Genomic DNA, 26,339 nt, shown 5'->3' on the forward strand with positions numbered 1-26,339 from the left:
ATTTATGCCCTCTTCCTCTTGTGAAATGGGCAACCTGGTGTCGATGGAGGGATTATAGGCCACAGGACTTCCCCATCTAGTTCACCAGCTCCCTCCCCAGGCTCAGGCCTGTAGTTAAAAGCTCTTTCCTTCCATCAGTTTCTCAGATGTGTACATGAGCCCAAAGAGATTACCTACAATAGTGCAATATTCTCTGTTAGAAATCTAAGATTAATTTGAACTGGATTCACTGAAATTGTGGGGAGTGGAAGGGGTGTTGCCTAGAGAATCCTACTGTGGCAGCAAATATGTATAGCTTTGCTTTGAGGTACCTGAAACATCTAAACTTGCTTAAGAATTAAATCTATTCAGAGATATAAATAACATGTTTCAAATTGACAGGATTAATGACTGCAAGATAATGGGGTATATGAACAACCTTGCATTATCCTTCTCAGCATCTTCTTTTGAATATTCTGCCCTGCTTGGCAGACTGTTTGTTCTGTTTTTACACACTGAATCTTCTCAGAAGGTGTTTCTAAATTATTGCTATTACATTGCATTTTTATCCTACCTCTTTTTCTTCTTCTGTGGAACGCAAGGTAACTTATCCTCCACTTTATCATCACAACAGCAACCCTTTCAGGTAAGCTGGGCTGACTGAGTGACTGGCCCAAAGCTTCATGGCTGAATGGGGACTAGAACCCAGATCTCCCAGTCCCTGGTACAACACTCCAGCCACTACACCACAATAGTTCTTGGTGTAGTCAACAGAGCCATATCTTCCTGGGTATCTACCTATGCGGAGAAATTTATTTCTGATACAAGCCACAGAACTTCCCTGTGTATTGAAAATAAATGCAGCATGATTGGCCTCTGCTGTAAATAGATTTATATTTTGTAATTAGTTTGTTTTAGGCATAATAATTTGTTTGTTTGTTTGTTTGTTTAGAGCTTTTCTAACCCATCCACCACTGGCATCTCAGGATGGTTTACAACAGAAGAACAAGTCAAATCAAAACAAAACAAAGCACAGCATTCAACAGCTCAATATGATAAAACCCGTTAAAACCAACTAGACATTGAAATCATGGGAAATAAAAAGGGTTTCACCTGGTGCTGAAAAGAATAAAGTGTTGGTGCCAGGCAAACCTTTCTGGGGAGCATATTCCATAGTTGGGGCACCACCACAGAGAAGACCCTCCTCCGAGTAGCCACCTTCCTGATCTCCTTCAAGGAGGGGTCCCGAAGCAAGACCTCCACCTCAGATCTCAAGAGGCAGGAGGGCACATAGGGAATATCAGTATGTGGTCAGTCCATGTGTACACAAGTAAGAGCACAGAAATTAATGTTGGCAAGGGCAAGCCAGGATTCCACTGATCCCAGAGACATAGTGCCTTGCAGAAATGTGTCCCATTTCTAAATTCATTAAACTTTTGGGTAGAAATTATCTTTATCTGATTTCTTCTTCATATTTATCTTCTTGGAAACTTTTCTCATTTTCTGTTTTCTCCATTTAAAGTTTGGTTTACCATCTCTCCAGCAGAGCTCCATAAATATGTACCACCTTCAGTTCCACTTGTCCATCACTGGAGCATTCAGAGTGCAGCAAAATTGTCTTAGATGAGGGGTGCAGAACCTCAGGACAGCCATACCCTGCCCATCTGAGCTCCCAGGGTGGCCTTCTGAGGTTCACAAAACAGACCCTTTCTCTGGCCCCTCCACTTTCTCCCGGCCACCAGGTAAGTCGTGGTTCCAGGCTGTTCCCCATTCTGAAAGGTTGAAAAGTCTATTCTAAAGCCAAGACCTGGCGTTAAGAGCCTTAAGTTAGAATATTTTGGCATGCTTGGTATTTGGATCCTGCCCCTTTTGATCTTACCCCTGCCACTGGAGGCTTGTAAGGAACTGTCCATCATGCTGAATTCAACGCCCAAAACTGTGCCTGCACCATGCATACCTGGCATGGATACACCACTCCATTGACATTGGAGCCACCGGCCTCAACTGCCCCCACCCCTCTGCATCTGGTCCCCTCTCCTACCAAAGTGTGGCTCCCAAGATGTTCTCTGAAATGGCATTCCCTCTTGGGCCAAAAGATGTTTCACACCCCTGTTGTAGACTCTACACTTAATGGTTTAATGGGAGGTCCTGTTAGACAGCTATACATGTATTATTTTAGTTGTGAAACACCCAGCTCAAATGTCTCTTTCCCCCACACATCCCATTTCTTGCTCTACAATTGCTTCTAGTAGTTGATATGTCTGAACAAAACATACTGTTAATTTGTTTGACTAAAAAACCCTCCTCTGAACATGAGCAGTTTGAGCATCTACAATTCTTTTAATAGCACAGCACCATCATGATTGCAGGAATACAATGCCTTTAAAGACCATTTCATTGTAAAAAAGAGAGAGAGATTGAGAGAGAGAGAGATAATAAAATGAGCATCAGTAGCCATGCACATGCCCAGACAGCTGCCCAGGCTGTAAAGTGTTTTTAAAAGTAAGAGTAAAGGCTACCCATGCCAGGGCCTGTTCGGGGCTTCTGTGCCGCTACTACCCTCACCTTCTAATCTCTGGATGTCTGGTGGAGACTCCTGGACTCTAGGGCCTTGAACACTGGTCCCAAGGTCTAACCCTAGCTAGACTAATGAGTGGGTTAAAGCCCAAACCACAAATAAGGCCTTTAACTATCTCAGTCAGAATAAGCACACGACCTATTGAAATGAATAACATACCTTCCTGAAGGTGTAGGAAACCTGTGGCTCTCCAGATGTTTTGGCCTACATCTCCCATCAGCCCTAGTCATCATATCCAGTGGTGAAGGGAGATGTAGGCCAAAACATCTAGAGGACCTCAAGTGACTCACCCCTGCCTTACCATGTGCTACCTCAAACCTTTGCCTCCTAGGGGTCATTGAACTGAATGCCTTTTTGTTCCTGCAGATGCATTTGTTTCTGAAATGCATGTTCCTCAACCAAAGTAAACGCTTACTGCCCAATTTCCCTGGCTACGGACATGTTTTCCAACTGTATATGCTCCCATTCGATGACTAAGTCAACCTTTCCATTCCCAAAGAATTCAGACACTGCAAATGTGTTTCTATAGTGGCGAGGAAGTGAGATTGTTTTATTTTAGTTTAGTTTGGAATCAGTTATAACCCTTGAACATAAATGGAATGGTTTTTGGTCTGCCTGAAGAGAGGTAGGATGATGTAAGCATTGGGCTCACTTCTTGGAGAATACAGCATTCTAAGCTAGAACATTCAGACTCTGAAAGGAAGGAAGCAAAGACGGGCGTGGAATGCATTACTGAAATACCAAGGTTAACTAGAGAGATTAGTCAAGCCGCTGCTGAGTACCAGACTGCCTTTGGTTTGGGAGAAGGAATTCCATTTAGAATCAGCTCCTGACATGTATGAGAACTAACTCCACAGACAGAAAGATCTCTATATGACATTTGCTACTTTTAAAGAACTTTCTTATTACTCACTCTGGTTTGTAATGTGAGCCCTGACTGGCCAACTCAGCTCAGTAAAAGACTGTTAATTAGAAGGCTTTCCCCTTGATCTGCTAGAATGAGGAAAAGCGAAAGTGGCAGAGAAATGCTCACAACAGAGGACACCCCTTTATTTATTTATTTATTTAGTATGTTTTTATCCTGGCTTTTTTCCTTTCAAGAAACTCAAGGCAGCTTACATAATTCTCCTCCTCCTCACAATCTTATCCTCCCAAGCTCTATTATGGTTGCTCAGATAGCACTTGTAGTTCTTCTCCCTCTTTTGTCTGCAAAACAACCCTGTACAGGCTGGGACTTAAGGAACATAACCCACTAAACTTCATAGCTGACAGCCAAGCTACAAAGGAGTGGGAAAAAGTTTAATCAAGATTGAGGCCATGCATTCTTACGCAAGAGTAAATAAAACAATTGGGGTCAGTGTACGATTAGCATAATGTAGAGTTGGGCCCTGAATGGAAATGTGAAACTTGGGCTTCCTCAGTGTTAGTGGAATCCTCTAATCATTGTACCACACTGCCTCTCTACCATCTATCAGCCTGGGGAACAATTCTGGTTCTAATCCAGCACACAAAAGCTTATGTGAATACATAGGTTAGTCTTTAAGGGGCCACAAGATACTCTTGCCCAGGTGTGCATTTATTGTACTGACAGTACAATCCTGTGCAGAGCAAACTGCAGGCCTGCACATTCCCCCACCCAGATCCAAACTGTAGCACCAAAATGGTTCAACTCCCCAAGAGTAGTCAGCTCTCATCACCCTTGCTTGCTTTTTAGTATTCAGTATCAGCCCTAATAGCCTCTAGCCTGAAATGAAACAAACTGTTAACCCGACCTGAATTCATTTCAATTGCTATAGTCTGTGTAAAAGTAGCGCTATAGCTTCCTGCTACCTTAATTAGCTAAATTTTAATCTGTCCCCAAGTTTAAAATCTTGATGGCAGTACTCTGTCTATAGCTTGACAGATGGAGTTGTCTTGATGGCAGTAATCTGTCTATGGCTTGACAGATGGAGTTGTTGCAGGACTTCACCTGGATTAGGATTCTCGCAGGGACAGGGAAATAAATTGTAAACCTTTTCGCTCACTCACTATAGGCTTCACCCGACTGTCGGGGAGGAACCTAGTATTTCTGTTACTGCTGCTGCATCATCATCATCATCATCGATTGATTTGCTTTCTTTGGAAGTCCCTCTGAGACTTGCTCTCTGCCAAATGTGTTGCAGCCTGTTACGGATATGCTGCTTGTATTTGCAGAGGAAGAGTCGTGTTAGTCCATTGCAGCAAAAGCAACACGGTCTTGCTACAATCCTATACTCGTTTAGACAGAAGAATCCTACAACTCCCAGCATTCTCCGGCGAACTGAAGAGAGCTGGCCGTTGCAGAACATTTTTGTCTTAATAAGCGTGCTGGTGAGAGATGGGGAGGGAGTTTTTAAGCATGCACAAGGATGCGCCCTAATACACTTATTCTGACATGAAGTACCACATCAAAGTTCTTAAAATTAAGGGTAGTATCAAGTTCGTCCTTCGTAGAGTAGAGCCATTTTCACGAATGGGAACTAAATTAGCTGTAACTGCTCATGCATTCCATTGCACGGAGCCACCTTACGCGGCTGAGATTTCTCGTCTAGCCAGCCTCGGAAGGGGAAGAGTCAACGTGGCTCCTTCCCGACGTCCTCCGTGCGGCAAGGCTACCTAAAATGGAGAAAACGTCCTCCTCGCCTTCCCCTTTGCCCTGATCGCGTGATCGCATCCAAGCGCGGCGCCTACTCCGGGCTACGGGGAGTGCGGAAAAGCAAGGCGGAGTTCGGCGTAATGCTGCGGCTTCCACGCAGCCGCTTCGGTTCTGCCCGTGCGCGAAACACAGCAAGGCATTGGCGATGGCCCGCATATATGCTCGAATGAATTCGGCTTTGAACTTAACGTAATTGGAGGGGAGGAGGGTCACATGGGAACGGGGTGGAGTTGCTTGTTCTCGGCAGAGCCTAGCATTGAACATCAGCAGGAAGCAAGATCTGTAAGTAAATTAAATATACACAGGGAAACATGTTTACATTTCCGGTGAATGAACACATCGGGATGGAGACAAAGTGGATGCGGATTCCGAAAACCGATTTGGAAACAAAGGCCAGAGTCATTGTGTGACTGAACAAAAGAGTTCAAGACATCCCACCTTCCTGGATTGTAAAGCATGTCTGTAGAAGCAGCCGTTGCAAAACAGTGAATCATGTACTGAGGCGGCTTTCCTTATCCTTGTCTCCTGCAGAGTTATTGGACTACAACTCCCATAATCTCCAGTCAGAGAGTCTGGGACTTGCAGTCCAACCACTGTGGAGGACACTAAGGTTGGGGAAGCTGTAATTCTGAGTGTAACAATGCAGTGATTACTAGTGTTGCTAGTAGGCTGTGTGGTGGGAAAGCAAAAAGAGAATCTTTAAGTGCTGTTATGAGAGCCAGAAATAAAACGAATAAGGACGCACTCTTAGCATATTTGGATGGGAACCCCCAAGTGCACACACCTCCCAGCATTCTCAGGCAGCCATATTGGCTAGGGAATGCTGGGATTTGTAGGATTTGCATTTTTGTCCTTAACCTTCCCATGCACACTGATTTTGTCCAATGATATCCAATGATACTTCATTTGGTGCAGTATGGGAAAGGGGAAACTTTGTGTACAGAACTGTATGCATTTAAATTCTGCATGCAGGTGAGAATGCTTGAACATTCAGAAATCATGATGTGCATATATTTTACATGCATGAGCACCCTTCTCAGATGTGATCAATGCTTGAAGATGAAAGGTTGAACTAAACTTAGGCTGGCAGGCATAATTTGATTTTTCTCCCATCATATGTTAACTATATGTGTGGAGCCCTGAAATACAGTCCTGAAAAGGTAGCCTTTAAGTACTTTTGTTTGTTTGTTAATATTCACAATTATACAAAATATCCGATCTGTATTAAGAACTAAGGAATGCACCCAGTTTGCTGTAATAGCCCTTACTTTAACAACACAAACTGAATACAAACTTACAGAGCTGTCAAAGGTGGTCATATTGTGCCCATCAGAAGGAAACCACCAAAGGACTTGGGCTGTTCACCTTTTTCTCATGAGTGGGGGCCTGCACATAGGAGAGTGAAGGTACATAACTATACTTAAGCATGCAAAATTCCTCTGGTTTCAATCTGTACATGCTGCAAACCCACCAGTTGAGTTGGGAAGTCGTCTCTAGTCACTGAAGATGTTCCCGCAGGCTTGAACCAGTGGACACATTTAAATTATTGCATTTAAAAAAGCAAACTAACAATGAAGTGCACACCTTTGGGGTACCATTAATATGTATGCCATGTTTCAGGTGTCTAGATTTCACAGTCTTGGCACTACGGCATGGAAAAATGGACAGGCATGCACTCTCTTTTATTATTATAATTTTGGATTAATTACTTTAGAAGTTAGACTCATAGGAGAACTATAGGATAATTTACTAGCATGATGGACTATTAGGAAAAAAGGTCTAGAATTGTTATTTTAGTCCATTTGTCTCCTTCCAGAGCTCCCAGGAAGAAACAGAATTCAAGTAACTCCTTAAAGAAGGCAAATCAACTAAGAATTGAGATGGACAGCTGGCAAGGAGACATCAGCTCTGCCAGCAGTAATGCAACAGATCTAACAATTGGGTTTATCTCCTCTGGAGTAGCTGTCATCTTATTTGGAACAAACTTTGTGCCAGTTAAGAAATTTGACACTGGTGATGGTAAATGTTTGTGCTCAAGCCAAAATGCTATCATTATCCTTTGAGTAATTTTGCACATGGATGACTGTAACTTAAGGCATATATCATCAGTAGATTTGCTGGCTGGAAGATACTATGTGTTGTAGGACTTTTTTTTTAACTAAGCATGCATAGACTTGCTCCCTAAGGAAAATTATTAGAAATGGGACTAGGCAGTTGACCAACCCATCAGCCAATTGAATAGTTAACATAGATACCATTTCATGGCTTGAAGGTTTTGTGTAAACACAAACAATTGTTTTTCTTGAATGTGGTTTTTCAGTTACTGAAGGCCAAAAATCCCCCTTCCTTATCAGCTGTTACTGCCAACAGCATCTTTGAAAGAAACTAAGCACAGGGTGGGGGAGTAGATATTTTCATCAAGAAACTGTTGTGTGGCCTTAATCAGGGAGCACATTTTGGGTTGGAGTCCCCTGGCTATTGTGCTTAAGTGAACCGTTGTATTTGGAAGAAACATCTTTTTCAAATCAAGTTTACCCTAACAGGTAGTTTGGCCCTCAGACAGGCTCCCAAGAAACCATCTCTCCCTTTTACCTTGTTATGGGATAACTTTCTACTTCTTTTTCTTATTGGTCCCCATCTACCTGTCCTCCTCAAGATCCTGTACTTCTTGACACAAATCTACTATTCTACCCTATCCTTTAGCCTTCATTCTCTATTTCCAGGGCTTTCTCATTTTTCCTGTGGTTACCATCCATACTTCACCATATAGTGCCTCCTTCCATTAGACCTGACTTTTAACACCAGTCTAATTAATTATTTTTTTTATTCTGCCCAATAGCCAAAGTTCTCTGATGATGGTAAAAGTTCAATATGAGTTTTCCTTCTGTTGCTGATAGCACCATTTCCCCTGCACTTGGCAAACATTTCCCAGTTTCTCAGCCAAGCCCTGAAAAATGGTAGACTCTTTTAGCACTTTACAATATAAAACTCCAGCCATTACTGTATAAAATTATCTTTTGTGCTTAATTGTTCTTTGGTTTATTTGTGTTCTAGGAATGTTCTTTCAGTGGATTCTCTGTGCTGCCATCTGGATAGTTTCCTTAATCGTTAACCTTATTCAAAACAGTCCTAGATTTTGGCCTCTTGCTATGGTTGGGGGCTTTTTATGGGCTACGGGTAAGGCGGACATAATATTACTATCTCAGACTTTCATGTCCATATATATGTGGATCTATGCACAGGGAGAAATCCTGAGAAACCCAGATAGGGTCCCCTCAGCATGAATGTTGAAGTTCCCCAGGACCAACAAGTCCCCCAGGGACTCCAACATCACCTCAGTCAGCTCAGGTAGGGAGACTGATGGGTGGCAGGGTGGGCAGTACAGCAGCAGTATCCCCAGCCTGTTGTGATGGACCAGCACAGGCTGCAGCCACTCTAGACTAGTTGCTGGACATACAGGGCACCAAGAGAAAGAGGAGGAGAGAATTCCTATAGACCACGGAAATCCCCCTCCCCAGTGCTCTCATCTACCCTGATGTTCAACCAAGTACCCAGATGGGCACAGCTGGGAGAGAGTAGCACTTCCCTATTCACCCACCCAGATCTTGGTTATACATGCCAGATCAGCTGTCTCACATGAATGAGGGAGGTTTTATTCTGCACCAATCTGGCATATAGAAGCAGCATCTGGAGACCTAAGGGCCATATGACATGGCAACCATCAAACCCACAAGTAAGGGGAGGACCAGAACAGGGCCAGCCATTTGTTGTCTGGGCCGAATTCCCCGTACCTATTTCATGACATGCAATCATGCATTGCAAGCAAGGACTCAAATTGTGGTGATTATTAATGATGATAACGCAGCTATAACTATTGAACTAATAAGCATTTCCTTTTACTTTTGTTCTTTCTGTCCTGTGCAGGTAATATAACTGTTGTGCCCATTGTTAAAACCATTGGGTTAGGTCTTGGTCTCCTAATCTGGGCTTCTTTTAACTTGCTAACTGGATGGGCAAGTTCAAGGTAAGCATGCTACATGTGTAAACCTTACTGTGGGTAGTTGTTTTTTGCTTCTGACATTTAATTAAAGAAATACCACAAAACCAAACTACTTTTCCTTTTATAATGTGCTTAACTGTCATTAGTGGCCCACATGATTATTCCAGAAACATTGTCTGGATACTTCTGATGTATTTTTTTCTATATTTATATACTCACATGTTAACTCTGAGAGGTTCTGGGCCCTTTATTTCCAGACTTCTCAAAGTATATTGAAGGAATTCACCTTTACAGAAAGGAAGGCTTAATGCATTAAACTGAAGCTCAGTCCTTTACAGCCACTTGCTGGCCTAGCATTTTTTAAAGATTTGTTGTGTCATTGTCAAGATTGGCCTCAAACACCTATAAGGAAACTTTTTTCATGAGAACTCTTTGTATGCAACAGTTATTTAAATAGCACATGGAATCCAGATAACTTTATTGGCCATAATATATTTATGTATCTTTATATGAAGCCTTTCAGCTTGTGCGAGAATAAGATCAACTGGAATACTGTAGCACTGGAGAAATTCTGTGTTCTTTTCCTAGCCAATATGCTTCCTATGAGTACCACATGTGATATGTTTGTGCAAGTGCCATAGATATCTATTGGTAATGAACTGCATATGTTTCCTTGGCCCTTCCCATTCTAAGAAATCCTCCTTTTATTTGACAGGTTTGGTTGGTTTGGAATAGATCCTGAAAAAGTTGTAAAACCAGTCTTAAACTACATTGGAGCTGGACTTTCAGTATTAAGGTATTTTAAAACACTCATGTTTCTTAATGACTGTGTTATATTACTTTTAAAACAATAAGATGTTTTAAAAGTGGTTTTAAAAGCATGTGAATAGTTTGTGCTTTGAGTCTGAGGCCAGGAATAGGTGTCTAAGGAAGCAATCCTCTGCCTGCTCAGATAGCAAAAGGATGTGGAACTCACAGCACTTCCAGCCAGCATAGGTAGAATTATGAACTAGGATAGATGCGTGACACAAAATCCATAGGTTGCAGTCTCAGACACGTGGGAAACACCCCCCACTGGCACAGTGGGCTTACTTGCCAGTAAGGGTGCATAGGCCTCCACTGTTTTAATGCTGTTTGGGAATTGAGTGTGTTTTGTTTCTAGATGTTAGAAAATAAATGTTTTGCAAATGGCAAAAAGCAACACATAAAATAGGGAAAACACTTGGCATAAATGTTTCTGTTCCCTTTGTAGTACCATACTATTTCTTTTCATAAAAAGTGATGTTCAGAGTTCTCCACAACCATCAGAAAGCACGCCATTGTTAAGAGAACATGTAAGTCTTGTTTTGTTGTTGTTGTAAAAAGTGGCTCACATTAGCGTGGGGCTTTTGGGGGCGTTGCGGGAGATCCTTGGGAGGTCCTCAACATACCTCAGCTTCTGATTCAGATGGAGAGCTCACTTCTGGATGGGTGCTGCCTGCTGTCATCATGGGCTGAATAGACTGAGCAGAAGAAAAAGAGCAAGTGCGTGGGGGAGTCAATCAGACTATACTAAATACCTCATAGTAGAACTGGCCTGAAATATAAGAATAGCACTGAGGGGTTACAGTAAACAGCAGAGCATGGCACATTTGCTACTTTAGATTGCATTGACAGAATCATTTTAGCCAGTTTTTGAGGAAAGAAATGCTCTTTGTTGACCCCTGCCATTAAGACTCCCTCAGGACAGGCTTAATCCTCAGAAGCCTTTCTCTGGATCAGCTTTCCCTAACCTGGACTATAAATGGTTAGATTTATACTTGGACAATTTATGGACTATAAATCCTGTTATCCCCAGTCAGCATGACCAATGATGGCTAAGGGTGATAGGGGTTGTAGTCTAAAAATTCTGGAGTGTTCCAGGTTGCAGAAAACTGCTCTGGCTGTTGAATGCTCTCCCTACCTGCCTGGTGGGTAGCTACCAGCAACAGAGGCTTTTCAGTAGTTGCAGTCCATCAGCTGAACTGCAGCTCATTCCAGGGGAGAGCCATGTGATGCATAAGCATTATTTTTGGGCACCAAACCAACTCTGTGCCCAAGGTTTTAGTTGATACTTTGCATTGTTACCTTTACTTATGGCAATTGGCTCTGTCTGTGGTATAGCTAGTAGCACTCAGGATTTGTTTTTACTGCTGCTTTGACATTTGAGGGAACCCGCTGCTGGTGGAGTTTGTAGTTCTAGTGTTTTCTTTAATCGTTTTTAACTTTTAGTGTGTCACTTTGAAACTGCTAGTGTGTGATGAGAAAGCAGTATGAAAATAGATCGCATACAATAAAGAGCAATGGCATAAGCTCTGGAGTATCTTTCCCATAATTCAAGAAATATGTTACAAATAGAGCACACTTTAAAGAATTTTGAAGTTGTTGTTGTTGTTGTTATTATAAGTACTGTTATTGTTGTTTTTAAAATTTTATTGCCTCTTTCCTCCAAGGGGAATGGTTCTCCCTCCATGTCATTTTATCCTCACAACAACCTTGTGAGGTAAGTTAGGCTGAGAAATAGTGACTGACCCCGGGTCACCAAGGAACTTTGCAGCCGAGTGGGGAGCTGAGCCAGGGACTCCCTAGTGTAATCCAGCACCCCAGCCAGTGCACTTTCCCTCAGAAAGGACTTCCCAGGAGAAGAGCAAGCATCTCGGGGTGGCCAGTTCTGCATTCTTGAAATCCAGGCTGTTCCAGCAGCAGCACTGCAGGGGCTGTTAGTGCATTTTGACTCCCAAACCTGGTTCCAGAGGAAGAGATGAACATCTTTCCATCAGTGGAGGTTGATGGCTGATCAAACTGGTGGGGTGGAGGGTGGGTCAGCAGGGACAAAGCCAAGATCAGCAGAGAAGCTCAGTCTTGAATCCTGAGCGGTCAGCAACTCATGTTGCAGAAAGCAAAGACTAAGGTACATGCGCATGCAAAGGAGGGGTGAGGAATGCAAGCCCACACAAGCACCCCTTTCAACCACTTGCTCCTCTTCTGGGCACAACGCCCATTCCACAGAGAATCTGGTGATTTTAGGAGCCTGAACACACAGCAAGAGACGGTAGGCAGTGGAATGAACCATCCAAAATCCTGCTGCTGCTGCTGCTGCTGCTAATGGAGGTATCCTAGGAGCCACACAGCTGGGGCTGTTTGGGCAGGCTATACTTCTTTGTCATGTTTCTCCTGGCAGCTATTTTGTGGTGGTGCTCAGGGCAGTTTCTCAAATTTCCAGATGTACCCCTGGTCCAAAGGGGTTGCCCACCCTTGGTGTATAAGGATTGTAACCTTAGGCAGAACAGCAGGATAAAGTAAACTAAATTGCACTGTTATCAGTTCAACAATGATAGAGTTTCAGAGGAAATTCCTGTTGGGATTTTCTAGGGTACCAGGTCTCAGTTTCTCATACCTTGCAAATTATATAATCAATATAGATTCAGATGTTTTAAAAACTCTTGTATTCAATGCCCTTAATCATCTTGGACTCTTCAACAGTCAATCAACACTTCTCATCGTGAAGCTGAAAACAGGGGTGATGTGTCATGGGTGGACAACCTTTCTCCATTGGGAAGGAGATTGATGTAAGTTCTCTGCGTCTTTCTGGGAATTTCCTCTGCTTCACCTTATTCCCTAGAATATGCATTCCAAGATTTCTTTCCCATAAGGTAGCAGAGGTGCCAAACTCTAACCAGCACCAACCAGCTTTTTTCTTTTTTTTTTAGCTTGCTACTTACTTCACTGCTCAGGACATAGTTTAAATCTGTGTTTTAAAAATGCCTTCTCTGTCCTGCCTTGAAAGTTATATTTTTCCTTTAAAATGCCGATCACTGCTGATTTTCAGTTTCTTTTTTTCAGGAACACTATTAGTTTTGTTGTGCTTGTTATGTATTCTATTCAGAGAGCTTCTGCTGTAAAGGAATGCAGAAGCCACTTGGCCAGGGCTGAGAAGAGAAAACCAGCTTCTCACAGAGCGAACTGAATCTCTGCTGCCCACCTGATTATGATTGATTTTATTTCTATACCACCCAATAGCCAAAACTCTCTGGATGGCTTACAGCAATGCATAAAATACAACACAATAGAGTACACAATACAAATATCGTAACATGTCACCGCATTAATTAAAAAAACAAACTTGGCTTAAGTAAAGGCACAATCCTAGGGCCTCCTGACATCTTTGCAGTTACCTCTCACAGTGAGAGCAGGGATAGCAGTGGGGAGTCTTCCTGGAGGGTAGAACAGTGAAAGCCAAGGATGCTTTGTTGGCTACAAGTAGGACTGCTGTAGGCCACTGCTTCCACATTTTTGGCTATAGGGTGGCTCACGAATGAAACAAATAAATGAGTGCACACATTAAGTTGTGAATGCTTTGACATTTTCTGGTACCATTGGCGGTGCTTTGATGGGTGCCATGTTTTTTGCAACAGCGCTGCATGCTTGTAATGAGTATTTATAACTCAGTGCATGGATTTGCCATCTCTTCTTTAATATTTCTTTTTCTCTAAGAGGCTGCTCTCTGGCTGTGATAGCTGGAATATTGTACGGTTCCAGTTTTGTGCCTGTTCTGTACATCAAAGACCATGGCAGGAAGAATGGAACTGCGTACACAGGAGCAAGTCAATATGGTACAGACACATGAATGCTTGCAGTGTTCCTGTATACTGTGAACTGTGGCCATTCATGGTGGATAGAAGGGGTGGGAAAAGATTCCTCACCTTTTCCTTTGCTTCTGCTTCCCCTCCTGTTTCTACTAGGAGGCACATGTGTCCTCACCATAGCAATCTTGTTGTTGCTGAACTTTCCATGACAGCAGCAACATGCCCCCCTACATACACAGTTTTGCAAACAAACAAGGCATGTGGGGAATGCATGCCTTGTTTGGAAGGAAAACAGTTCTCCTGGAAGTTTCCTAGATGCACAGTTCTCTTTGTAAGGGGAGCGCACACCCTCCCCTCACCCAGTTTCCTTCCAGAATTAGGGCAGGGCATTGTTGCCAGCCTGACTGTTTTGGGGAGGGGGAGGTTGGTGGCTTCAAGGGGAGGACCACAGCCCCCCCCCTCCCCGGCCTTCAGATGTTGCCCATCCTTGCTCCCCCAGTGCTTTCAGTTTCTGGAGGTGAGTCATAGAAGGACATGGCAGTTGCTGCCAGACTCTCCATTAGTCAGAACTGACTTGAGCAGAACTCATTTGTGATCTTGGCATGGTTGGCAGATCCCTCTGCTCTTGATCACTCTGCAATTGACCCGGTTCAGCTTATGTAACGCATGATAAGCCTGGTGCTGGTGGGTGAAGGTTGAATGCATGGCATCCACGCAAGCTGAGAAAGCCTGGGTTATGCTAAGTTCAAGCCACCCTCTCATAATTCCCCAAAAGGTCATGAGTAATGCAGTGGTTGTTCAGTTCTCGCTGGGTTCATGCCACCTGAGAACACCTACATGGGGTGTTCAAAATGGCAGTCTCGCACATGCTGCAACCTCACTGTGGGTTAAATAACCCGTGGTGGGCTGCTGCATCATGAAGACAGCCCCACTGGCTCTTCAGGCACTGCCATCACAAGTCTTTGCGTCCCAGGAAGCACACTCTCAGGTTAAGGATGCCATATGTGTATTTTTGATATGGATATATAAGTGTTTATTAGCTGGAACAAAAAGAAGCTGCTGACATAGCAAAGCTTATGGAATCACCATAGAATAGAGTAATGAGATGTTTAGGGTACAATGTTATACATGTTAAGAGAGAGCTCTCAGCATTTGTAGCAATGCACCCTCAGCTGTGTCTACAGCATGCAAATAAACTGAGTGAAATACCTAATTCAATAAAACTGGGGAAAACATGAGAGGGTGTTTATCAGCCTTCCTTAACTGATGAGTGAGTGTCCATTACATCTGGAGAGTGTCAGTTTGTTGAAGTCTTGTCCTGTATCAGTAGATTTGTGGATTGGGTAAAAGCATAGCCTCACCTGAAGGAATCAGAACTGTGATTCACTTTTGTGAATTTCCTGAATATATTTGTGATTTCCTCACATGCCTCAATATTTGTTGCAGATTTAGATTACGTTTTTGCACACTTCAGTGGCATCTTCCTTACAAGCACCATCTACTTTTTAATCTACTGTGGAATAATGAAAAACAATCCTAAAGTTTATCCTGAAGCCATAATCCCAGGTATAATTCCAAAATAGATCTATACAGTGTTACAGCTATAAGCCCCTTTTAAGTATACTTGAATATGCTGCTGCTAAAGAAATCTGTAATTTGGCTGACTGACCTTTATTAATCATGTAATCTGTAGATATGTGAATATAATATATTTTAGTGAAAACATATGATCAGTGAAGTCCTCTGTTTTCATTGACGGTACACCCAGTTTGTGGTAGTTCCCAGGATAATTTCTCCAGTGTGACCACTGGAGGTTTCGTTGCCCCACGGGGTAGATCCTTGTTTTGCCAAAATGACACCATTCAAGCATGAGAGGGTGGGATCAGCTAGCGAAGGAAACCATGTGCTTTGCAGAAAATCAGAACATCTTTAGGAACCAGAGGAGAATGGCAGTGGATTGAAGTGCTGTAGGAAAGGACATGATTTGATGCTGGGCTGGAACCCTAAATGGGAGATTTCATTCTGCAACAGTGCAAACACCACTTGGATTGAATATAGGAAACATCTGTACATTTATGTATTTGTTTTATTCTCTCTGCAGGATTTGTTTCTGGTGTATTGTGGGCAATAGCTGATTGCTGCTGGTTCCTAGCAAATCATTACCTCAGCGCTGTGATCAGCTTTCCAATAATCACTGCAGTAAGTACCCATTGACCTGCACATCACCTGTGGGCTCTTTTCCGCACCAAACTATGCATAGATACCCTCCTGCCTTTTTAAATGATGATTTCCTGTTCACTTCTAAGGCATTCATCCTACATCATGTCATGTTTCCCCTTATTCATTTCAAACCACAGTCATTCTCTTTGAAGAATGGTTCCTTATTTCCAGTTCACAGCTAACAAATTGTAGCCACTGGAAGATGAGTCTGTGCATGAACAATGTGACTTGTCGAACCCACAAATGAGAGCAATAAATGAGTGCATGAATTAACTTGTAGATGCTTTGACATTTCTGGAACCATTGGCAATGTGCTCTGGGGTATCACAGCTTTGCAACAGTGCTGAATGCTTGTAATGAATTTTATAACCCAGCACATGGATTTGCTGAGAAACTACTAGAAACTGTTTCTGAAAACAGCTATTTTCAGTAACCCCGGGCTCCACTCTTGTGTGGGACCCTTTGGAAAAAGACTAGCTTGCCCCCTAGATCTACACAGGCCCTCTAATTGGGTAGCTGTTCTGACCCAATGCGGTGACATGCAGTCAGGACCAGACGGCATGGGCTTGTCTTCTTCCTTCCCTTGTCTCCTCCCTTCACTTCCACTCCCTGCCTTTTCTCATGATCTGCCTGAGCACTTGAAGGTGGCAGCCTTGAACTTACCTCACCCGCCTCCACCATCTTGATTTCCACACTTCCCATTTCCCAGCCATCACAGGCCTCATCCAAAGAGTCAGTACAACTCTGACCCTGGAAAGTGTACCAAGAACAACTGCCTCATCCATTACCAACACACCATATGGCATAGGTCAGATTATGTTATGTTTGTTAAAGGAGGATGGTGCTTGCCCGTCCAGGCAGAGACAAGAGGGGGTGTGGGTTGAACACCAACCCAGCAAGGTAGACTGCTGCCACCCCTTACATGAGCCTCAGCCTAAGTCAGGGGGCTCTTGGGCCTTACAGGACACCCTTGAGGCTTGGGGCATTGTGTTCTGAACCCCTATTTATTTATGTAAAGTTTTTCTATGCGGTCATTCATTAAACATCTCATGATGGTTTACAAAGATGACAGCTTCCAGCTCGGTACTCTAAGCAGTGGCAATAAACCAAGCAGAAAGTTCTGGATTTAGTACTAGGGCTTAGTTGGAAAGAAGCACACAACATCTTTGAGGTAGGTGATAAGTTCATTTAGAAAGGAACAGGGAGAAAAGAGAATAAAAGCCATAGAAGAACAGAGTAATAGGACAGAACCAAACAGATATACAAGGAATCCAAAGCAAAAGCAGAGACAAAGAAAAAGACCATGGGCTTCCTTAATACCTCTGCTTCTGTGCTCAGAACCCTGGCAAATCCAATAAGAGCCTTGCCGGCCAGTCACAGGCTGGCTAAAATAATTTTCTTGGGCCCCAGTGGAGGAGAGGGGAAGAGATTGGCTGAATGAAACTAGCTGTCTCAGTCCAGTTAACTTGATTTTGGCCCAGCCTTGAAGCTAAAAGCCTCACAAAATCACACCATCAAACGCAAGATGTGTCACTAGGTGCAGCTTCAGTCTGGCAAAATAAACTCATAGATTTCTGGGCTGCAAAAAGAGAAAACGGACTTCTTGTCAATGTTTTTTCCTTTGCCTTTTGTTTTAGGATAATATGATAAAATGATTTCATCACCCAAACATTAAACGTAATTCTAATCTGACCTTGCTCATTCTGGCCCCAAATCTCTTCCCCAGAGGCCTGATGATGCTTTCATACCAATGGAAGGTTTCTCTCCTTAGCTTAAATGCCATGCAGTTTCCAAGGGGGGATCACAGCTGGATTAACTCTCCCCTCACCATGAGTTGCAATACAGGAGGGCAAGAACCCGATTGTCCTATTTAACTAAATTTAATCTTGTAATAATTGTTGATTTTGATCATGATCATGAACTCCATCATGGCAATTAAGCTGGGGGGGGGGAACTATATTGATGCTGAAATGTGTATGTGTGTGAAATGCTTCATGAAAAACCTGACCACCAATTTTGTTTGTGCTATTATTCCAACCCCCTGACCCCACCTGTTCACACCATTGCAAATCTATGTATTTATTTATTAAAACTTTTATATGCCATCCCCTATGCGTGGCATCTTGGGATGGCTTACAAAGTTAAATGCCATTGAAGAGGAACCAAAAATTTAGGGTGATCTGAGGTTGAGAAAACATTCTGATCGTGAGCAACAGTTAGTGCAAGATTAAATTTAAAGTGAGGTAATTGAGCTCTTGCCATTTGGGCTCTTGCCTCCTGAACCAGTGATAATAATATTTATGTATGTTGCACTTGTTCTCTAGGGTCCTGGCTTGATAGCTGCCTTGTGGGGAGTCTTGGTGTTTAAGGAGATAAAGGTGAGGGCTGTGATATCCTGTCTGCACATCTGCTTCTAAGGCATGATGCTCAAGCCTGTTTTAATAAGGGTGAGAAAGGGTGGGCACTTTTTCCCCATGCTGCTTCAGCATGTGAAGAACCCTCTGCACCTTCTTCCATGGGGAGAAGTGTGAGCTCTGATTCAGAGGTTCTGAACAATTCTAGGGGGCTGAAGCACAAGCCACTTCTCTATTTTCCCCAGCTTTCTTTTGGATTTCCAAAGACTTGGGCTGAACTATAACTTTTCATGCATAACAAATCCCCCAGTGGCTGCCTCTTGTAGGGCAAATGGTTTTGGGGTGAGGCAATTTGGAGTAAAGCAGTGGCAAAGAAAAGGGAATGTTTAACCCTTTCCCTCCCTGATACTTTCCCTTTACATACATATCCCCTCTTCTCAGCTGTTCACTCCACTGCTAGGAGTCAGGCACCTGTTTCAAGAGTAAACACTCTGCGGTGTGGGACAAGAAGCAGGTAGGGGTGGCATTGTGCTGCAAAGTGGCAGACGTGCCCCCTTCCCAAACTTGCTTTTCCTAGATTACCCAAATTCATATGTAAAGACATAGTTCTGCCCTTCATTTTTCTTCTGAATGAATTGATTCAGAGGATTGATGGTTTGTTAGGCAGACAAATGGTAGCTGGCCAGTGTTCACGCAGATGGTTTCATGGCTGAGCAGAGAAGTGAACCCAGTCTCTGCAGTCCACATTCAGCTCAGTTTTACAAGCTGATTCATGCCATTGATTTCACCCACTTGGATTGCACTTTGGTAGGCAGATGGACACAATTTTTCATATAAAATGGACTGCTTCACATGCTCAGTTACACCAGCCATAGTGAGTGACCGCATGTGTTGGCTGCCAGTGTGAATAGTCAAGCTTCCACAAGCATATTTATCGCATGGGAACGCAGGTAGGACGGCCTGTTGCCTCAGTTAGCAGACTATTCCAGAACATAGGAGAGCCTCTAGGTTCTGGATGGCTTGTTACTCATAAGAAGAAGCCACCCTGTCCAGCTTTATGTGTTATAAGAAGCCACAGTGACTGCCTGCCACACCTGGAAAATTCCCAGCCACGGCTGTGACATGCTGCAAGCCAGGTAGCAAATTACCTAATGAAGGTATGACCCAGGTTGGCCTGTTCTTACGGATATGCACTCATACAGGAAGTCAGCTGCTCTGCAACTTAACATAAGCTAATGCTGCTTCTCTTCCCCATCCCATGCCCCTTTCTGTTCCTATGCAGGGACTGAAAAACTATCTATTGCTCTTGGTAGCGTTTTGTGTTGTTTTGGCTGGGTCGCTCTCCACAGCATTTTCTAAAGTCTGAAGAGACTGCTTGAACCAGCAGATGGTGCCAGTAGCTAATACTATCGCGACCTTCAAGAAGGAGCCTATCTGATCTTTTCCTTGGATCACAAATTTCATCACTCTCACCAGAGAAGCAGTAAAAGTGCCATAATCAAGCACCCTTTGTGCTAACTTTGAAACTTTCTTCATGTTTATATCAAGCATCTTCAAATTACAGAAAATAACACTTTGTAAATCTCAGGGTTGAGTGATCGTGGGATGAAATCTAGGGCAGCCATCTCAATGATCCCATAATGTTTTATGTTGTGGGTTGATACTGATTTGATGGAGAGGGGCTACAGTATACTATTAAAAGCTTGGTGAAGTATAATCATAATTATTCTTGGTCACAGGGAGTAACATCAGAATTGGGCCCAGTACCAGTTTCAAAGCTAGGCATGAAAAGGACTAACATCCCAGCAGGGGCTCATTACCAAGGACTTGGTGGAGATGTTCTTCTTTGCACCTTCACAGCTGGCTTGTTCAGTTGCCTTTCGCTCTGGACCAAACATCAGAGGTGCTAAGGGGCAAGAGCAGTGAATGCAGCTGTGCAGTTGCTCCCTGCCTATCAAGAAAGCACATGGTAGCAGTGATGAGGTGGAGGAGCGAGAGCTAATGGTGGGGAGAAGGCAGACTTAGTGAGGGAGAAGGCATCTAGGGTTGTATTACTCAAGAGGTCTCCAAAGCCCGGAGTCAGCAGTGGTTGGGCATGGAATACTTATTTTTTCATGCATATATATGTGTGTGTACTTAGTCTGCCATCCATAAGTGCTGTATTCCCCTGTCCCAGTTTTATAAATGGATTGTTGAGCTCTGAAGAAGTCAAAAGCTTGTTCACAACTTTTTGACATTTGGTTGAACAGAGTATGTTTTGCATTTGTTTATTTTGTCTAATAGACCAAGAGAACTACCTACATGTTTTATTTATTTTTGAGCCATTCTGAGGATAATTGAGGGTGTATGAATCAGCTGACTTGCTGAAGCTAAGCAGATCTGGGCCTGGAAGATCACTTGGGAAACCACTGCAGGTATATCACTTTGAGTTCCATGATAGACAAAGGGAAGGATACAAATTTACTAAATAAACATGTTGATGGCATGGCCAAGACTTCCATTGTGTACTGAGCCAGCTTCCCACTGCCTGGTGGTCTCCTGATAGCTTGGATTACTGTACCCATTTTCCAGGCACTGGGCAATCTGCAGCAGTATAAGCCACATGAAAGTAAACTGAGACCCGCAGGTGGGTCCAGGCTAACGATGTTTGGGGAAAGCATCTGGGGGATGGGAATTCTTTGAATTCCCTAGGCTCAGCTTCCTTTGTAGCAACCTTTGTGCTGCTGCATGTGATGCAGAAGGCTGCCAGTTGCACAGTCTTAGTTTTGCAAGGATTCACAGACTTACTCTGGGCTTGGCTTATTTTCCAAGATAATGGCTGAACATGAGAAGCAGTCCAGGACGTCTAGAGGGATAGATTCTGCAGAGTTTCAGTGCATCCATAATTTAGAACCACGTTTTGAGAAACACTAAAAAAGAAATCTGTAAACACTGCTCTACAGCAGGATTCAGCAGGTTTTCTTCTTTGTGGGTTCTTCATGGTTCCATTGTATGAGAATGCATCAACATAGATCACAAGAATACTTAGGAAGTTCTAGAAAATTAGAAATAGTGGCCCTTGCCCTGCACTGATGCACTGTAGCATCTCATGGATAAAATGGGATGTAGCAAACTTGTCACTGGTGTGTCAGTGCATCAGTCCCTGGCCTTTTGTCCTCCAGATATGTCAGATTCTAATTACTATGATCCTCATCTAGAACAGCTAATGGCTTTGGTGCTTAGATTGCTGCTAGGTAGATTGGTCTGCCTTCTAGAAAATGGGGGAGGGAATACAGTGCCTTGTATTCACACACTCCTTTGACTCTTCCACGTTTCTCTGTGTTTTAACCTGGAATTGAGGTGAATTTAGTTGTTATTGTTACCACTTGATGTACACAAAATACCAAACACTGCTAAGGTGAAAAATAAGTTCAATGTAGCACAAAAGTCAAGTAAACAGAAACAGCTAAGCATTTATTGATTGCATAAATATTACTTATTTTGCTGTTGCAAACAAGCTCTGATGTAAACCACAGCCTGCAGAAGTCACATAAGTAGTTGAATAGAGTCCAGCTGTTTGCAATTCCAGTGCCACTTGTTCTCAGCTTAAGTACACTTGTTTCTAGAAGACCCTGAGTTTGTCAGTTAATATATCTAAGCAAACAGCATCAGGAAGAGAGAAGCTATCAAAACAACTTCAGGTTAACGTGCAGAAGCATCAATCAGCATTAGGTTATAAAAATTATCCCAGATTATGAACACCCCAGAGCACCATTAAATCCATAATTATTACATAAAAAGAATTATGGCTCAACTTCAGCTCTGCCTTAGAGATGCTGTCCCCAAAAATCCCGTGAATGTGTAAGGAGGCCATAAAGTCAGTGTAACGAAGAGCCAGGAAGGGTTAAACTAAATAAGCAACTGGATTTTAATGGCCAAGGATGCGGGGGGGGGGGGTGCACTCCTGGGTTATCACTGAGGATGGACTAAAGGATGATCTTGGACAATAATGGTGTGAATTGCTCGTAACAGCTGGGAAAGTTGCAGCCTCTTGGATTGGCTGGTTGACATCATTCCACCTGCCAGGAGAAGGGGTTGATAAACTCCTGGCTAGTTTTAGTCTCCTGCTGGGTTTCAACCTGGTGTGAGGTTTCATGACCAAATGTTGAAGACTTCATCACAGGGAAACCTGCCATAGGGAAAGAGTCACTTTATTTTTTCTCTGTGGTGCAACAAGGAGCTTGCATGTGTGTGGCTAAGATATTGTACTCTGTGCATACTGTCTAATGTTGCTGTTACCCATCTGACCTTTCCCCCTTTCTTTCTGTGTCCCACTCCTGTATCCCCTTATTGATGCTTTAATAAACTTGCTTTAATCTGAGTTAGCATTTGGGTGAGTCACGGTGCTAAATCTGGTGCCTTAGCTGCAGGGCTTGGTCTAGCGTCTGGGCAGGTGTTGTCCAGCAACAGCAGGACAGAAAAGGGTTATCATTTGGCTTATTGTTACAGTCAGCAAAGCCAATTTTGACTCTGAAGGACCTGGAGAAATTCACAGCTGCAATAGAAGAAACTTATTAAAGGAGAACTGTGACCTAGATGTGCTTTATGGAAAAGTGGCAAGAAAGCCGTTACTGAAACAAATCCATATCAAGGTCCATTGGAGGTTGCAAAAAGGCATTTCGGAGACACAGCCAACATGTAGCAAAGGTTCTCTGTTGTGATGAAACCAAAACTGAAATGTTCAGCTTTGCAGGAAAAGCCAATGGATGGGCCCACAGTGCTCATTGCACTGAGAACACCATCTGTCTGTGAAGCATGTTGGTGGCAGCTTTTCAGCAACAGCCCCATCCAACCTGAACAAAGCTGGGGGTATTTTGCCAGGCAGAATGGGCTGATTGTGATTTACCCAAGAAGACTTGCAACTCTGACTTGTTGCCAAAGGTGCTTCTACCAAGCACTGATTCAAAGAGGTGAATACCTATACAACCAGCAAGTGCCCGTTTACTTTCATTTACTTTCATGACAGCAAAAATATTTTGCACCTTCACAGTGTTGAGTATCTTATATTAAATCTATTATAATTAAATCCCTTTCATTTCCAGGTTGTTCCATGACAAAATCTGGAAATGTCAAAGGGGGAACTTTAAATACTTTTACAAAAGATGGTACTTTCACTTTCTTTTATGGGTGGGTGGGTTAATAGCACTTTGATTCAGCCATAATTATTGCCACTGACTGTTAAGTCACTGATTCTGTCTTTTACTAGAACTGACAGAAGTACTGCCCTTACAACTTAGCTGAAATTGCAGTAGTTTTCAGTAAAGCCATTGATTTTCCTAATCTGGATTATGAAACTGAATGGCTTGTTTGACAGGCCTGATTGAGGAGGACAGGTATAATAGAGATACCCTTATTATACATGACCTGTTCTGTTTCCAGTTTTAGTCCATCTGCCTTTAATTATGTTACAGGCAATTTCAAGGTAGCAAAACACCATCTGTTACGTCTGTCAGTCTGCTGATCTTCTGTATCGGTGGTCTGACTCACAACGGTCTAACTCTAATTAATTTTGGGTCAGACAAAAAGAGTCCCTCTAGATTATTTCTGTTTCATTGGTTAATGGCCAGTCTTTCCTTTGTGTAACATGTAACAATTTCAGCTATCCATGAATGACACACATTTATTCGACCCCTTCTATTCTGATTCCCGATTCCATTACTGAACAAACATGCCTTTAAAACCTGGCTGATCTGGGCTCAGAGAGTGAATGCCTGCACATTTATTCTGCTTTAGATCAGTTTGAACACAATCCCATCCATATTTCCTTTGGACTAAGTCCCAGATAAGGGTGCATAGGATGACAGTCTCAGTGACTTTTAATACAGAGGATGGCCATATACTTTAAAATGGTTAGGTAGAGGTGGCAGGGCTGGCTTTCCTGTGATTGTCTCCTCATCTGTTTTCTGCCCAAACACAGATGGTGCCACTGGGAATGTAAGTTCAGCTGCTTGGGATTTGGTGTATGCGGTCCCACTGGGATGGGTGCTGCCAGGCACCTGATGTTATCTCACATCTCTGTAAAAACCTGGCTATGATCATCCAAAGCACTGGACCAGAGGGTAAAACTGGTAGGTATTTTATGACAAAATCTTGAGGAGTTGCTGTCTCTGTCCTAAACCTGTGTCTAGAAGGTTCAGTTGAGTGCAGTGAAATGACCTTACAGAATGCCACATCTGACACTCATCTGGTTTAGAGGTAGACAGAACCAATACTTGTGCGCATGTTTACAGTAGCATTTCCATGGCACTGGTGTTGCCTTATGTACTGGACTGGAATTAAGCCATAAGCTCAGCAGCAAGGCTGAGCCCCAGAATTGCTTTCATTGTCTGGCCTTAGCTTAGGAGCAAGCATAGAAATAATATGAAGGGTGTCTTTGGTTATGTATGGAAGGATTTCCCAACACTGTGAATAACCACACTCCCAGTCACACACATGGGGTTATCCCTGAAAACTTTGCAGGGCAGAAGGCATGATCTGAAGGGAAATCTTAATTCACATGAGCAGGCCTATCATTTGGTAACTCATTGTTCAGTGGCATATCCCTCAGTGATTTGCAGCCATAGAGAAGGATGGCTTCCATTGAAATGAAAGGCTTACCTGTACCTGCCTCTGTGTGGACTGTAGCTGTGGTGTTTGGGAGATGTGAAAATAGTGCCTGCAATGACATAAACCTGGCATCTTTTGCCTTCTTCAAGTGTTTAGTGTCTGCCAATGAAGAAACTCTCTCGACTGCACCAAGCTTGCAGCAGCTGTGTCCCCTTCCTCAGGCAGCTCCTGATGGACATCCATATGAAGGTGAATTATAATCAGATGACTCCTTCCATGGAGATATGAAGTGTGATTGATCAGACATGTCAGGAAGCCCTATGCGAATACCTGGGCAGGCAGATGCCCTACTTTACAAAGAGCAATCCTCTATTTGAAGAGGTGCCACAGAACTATCCTCTATTGGATGGGATGTCAACGCCAAGTCTGGTTTAAAATTGAAGAACCATCAGAAAGAATTGCTGGGCCTTGCAGCTGCCCATCAGCAGTACCTGGTCAGCAGACTGGACAAAGCACACGGGTCACCTGGTCACAGTCTTCACATTGTGTTTCTATTTTAATAATAGAGAGCAAGCCATAGCCAATGTTCTGCAAATTGATGGCCCAATTTGGTGATCAATTTCTACTTTTTGGAAGATATATAAGTGACTACCCTATTCCAGAGTAAGCTCCACCTTGTCCATTCTAGAGAGCCCCTTTCACACATCCAGGACCCACAGATTCCAAACTGTTATGACTATTGAGATACAAGTATGAATTGATCGGTCCTCTGATTTCACAATACATGATGCACTCTTTCTTTTTTCCTAAACCTTTTGAATACATTTTCAGCCACCTCTTAAATGTTTGGCAAATGTTATTATATACAGGATAGAGAAAAAAAATAATCTTGCTCTCAATCTTTTTACAAAATATACTCTGCTTTTGTCATAACATTCATCTCTAGCATATATATCCCAAAGCTGACTTCAAACATTTCAAAGCTTAAATATTGGTTTCCCAATTTATTCCTAATGTTATGAAATACTATTTATCTTGTGGTTATATGAAATATTGCTTTTCTTGACTTCTGTGTCTAATAGAAATAAAATAAGTTAATACAGTGTGTTGTATTCAAGCTATAAGTCAAGATAAATTATCTCCTTTATTAGAAGAAGGTTAATTAAACAGACTAAATATTGCCATCATTATCTTACTCCTTCCAATAGTCTGGCCCAACTATGGCTCTAAAATTGGTCAGGCAAAAAGGTAGTGAAACTCAATCAGTTACAAGAGTACTTCCAGCCTCATGCTTTTCTCTTACAAATGTTCCCATATGCAAATAAATGTGGTTGCCCCTTTACTT

General features: G+C 42.9%; 1 protein-coding gene across 8 annotated transcripts; it reads left to right on the forward strand.

Moving 5' to 3' along the window:
- The first annotated feature begins 5,285 nt into the window (after positions 1 to 5,285).
- Positions 5,286 to 26,339, forward strand: TMEM144 (transmembrane protein 144). 8 transcript variants are annotated; one of them, XR_006414802.1, is made up of 15 exons: positions 5,308 to 5,420; positions 7,048 to 7,250; positions 8,286 to 8,408; positions 9,156 to 9,255; positions 9,947 to 10,027; positions 10,484 to 10,565; positions 12,733 to 12,818; positions 13,744 to 13,862; positions 15,282 to 15,401; positions 15,937 to 16,034; positions 18,380 to 18,433; positions 19,692 to 19,892; positions 20,693 to 20,823; positions 24,366 to 24,516; positions 25,144 to 26,339. XR_006414802.1 is itself a non-coding variant. In XM_044430829.1 (12 exons), exons 1-12 carry the CDS (start codon positions 5,377 to 5,379, stop codon positions 19,773 to 19,775), a joined length of 1,194 nt encoding a protein of 397 aa, XP_044286764.1. In that variant the 5' UTR covers positions 5,308 to 5,376; the 3' UTR covers positions 19,776 to 22,583. The 8 variants fall into 8 exon arrangements, 1 of the variants encoding a protein (XP_044286764.1); XR_006414806.1 differs by having other exon boundaries at positions 5,286 to 5,348; positions 19,692 to 20,823; XR_006414801.1 differs by having other exon boundaries at positions 19,692 to 20,823.

The sequence above is a fragment of the Varanus komodoensis genome, unplaced genomic scaffold (assembly GCF_004798865.1).
Source record: "Varanus komodoensis strain SLA01 unplaced genomic scaffold, ASM479886v1 scaffold21, whole genome shotgun sequence".
NCBI lineage: Eukaryota > Metazoa > Chordata > Lepidosauria > Squamata > Varanidae > Varanus > Varanus komodoensis.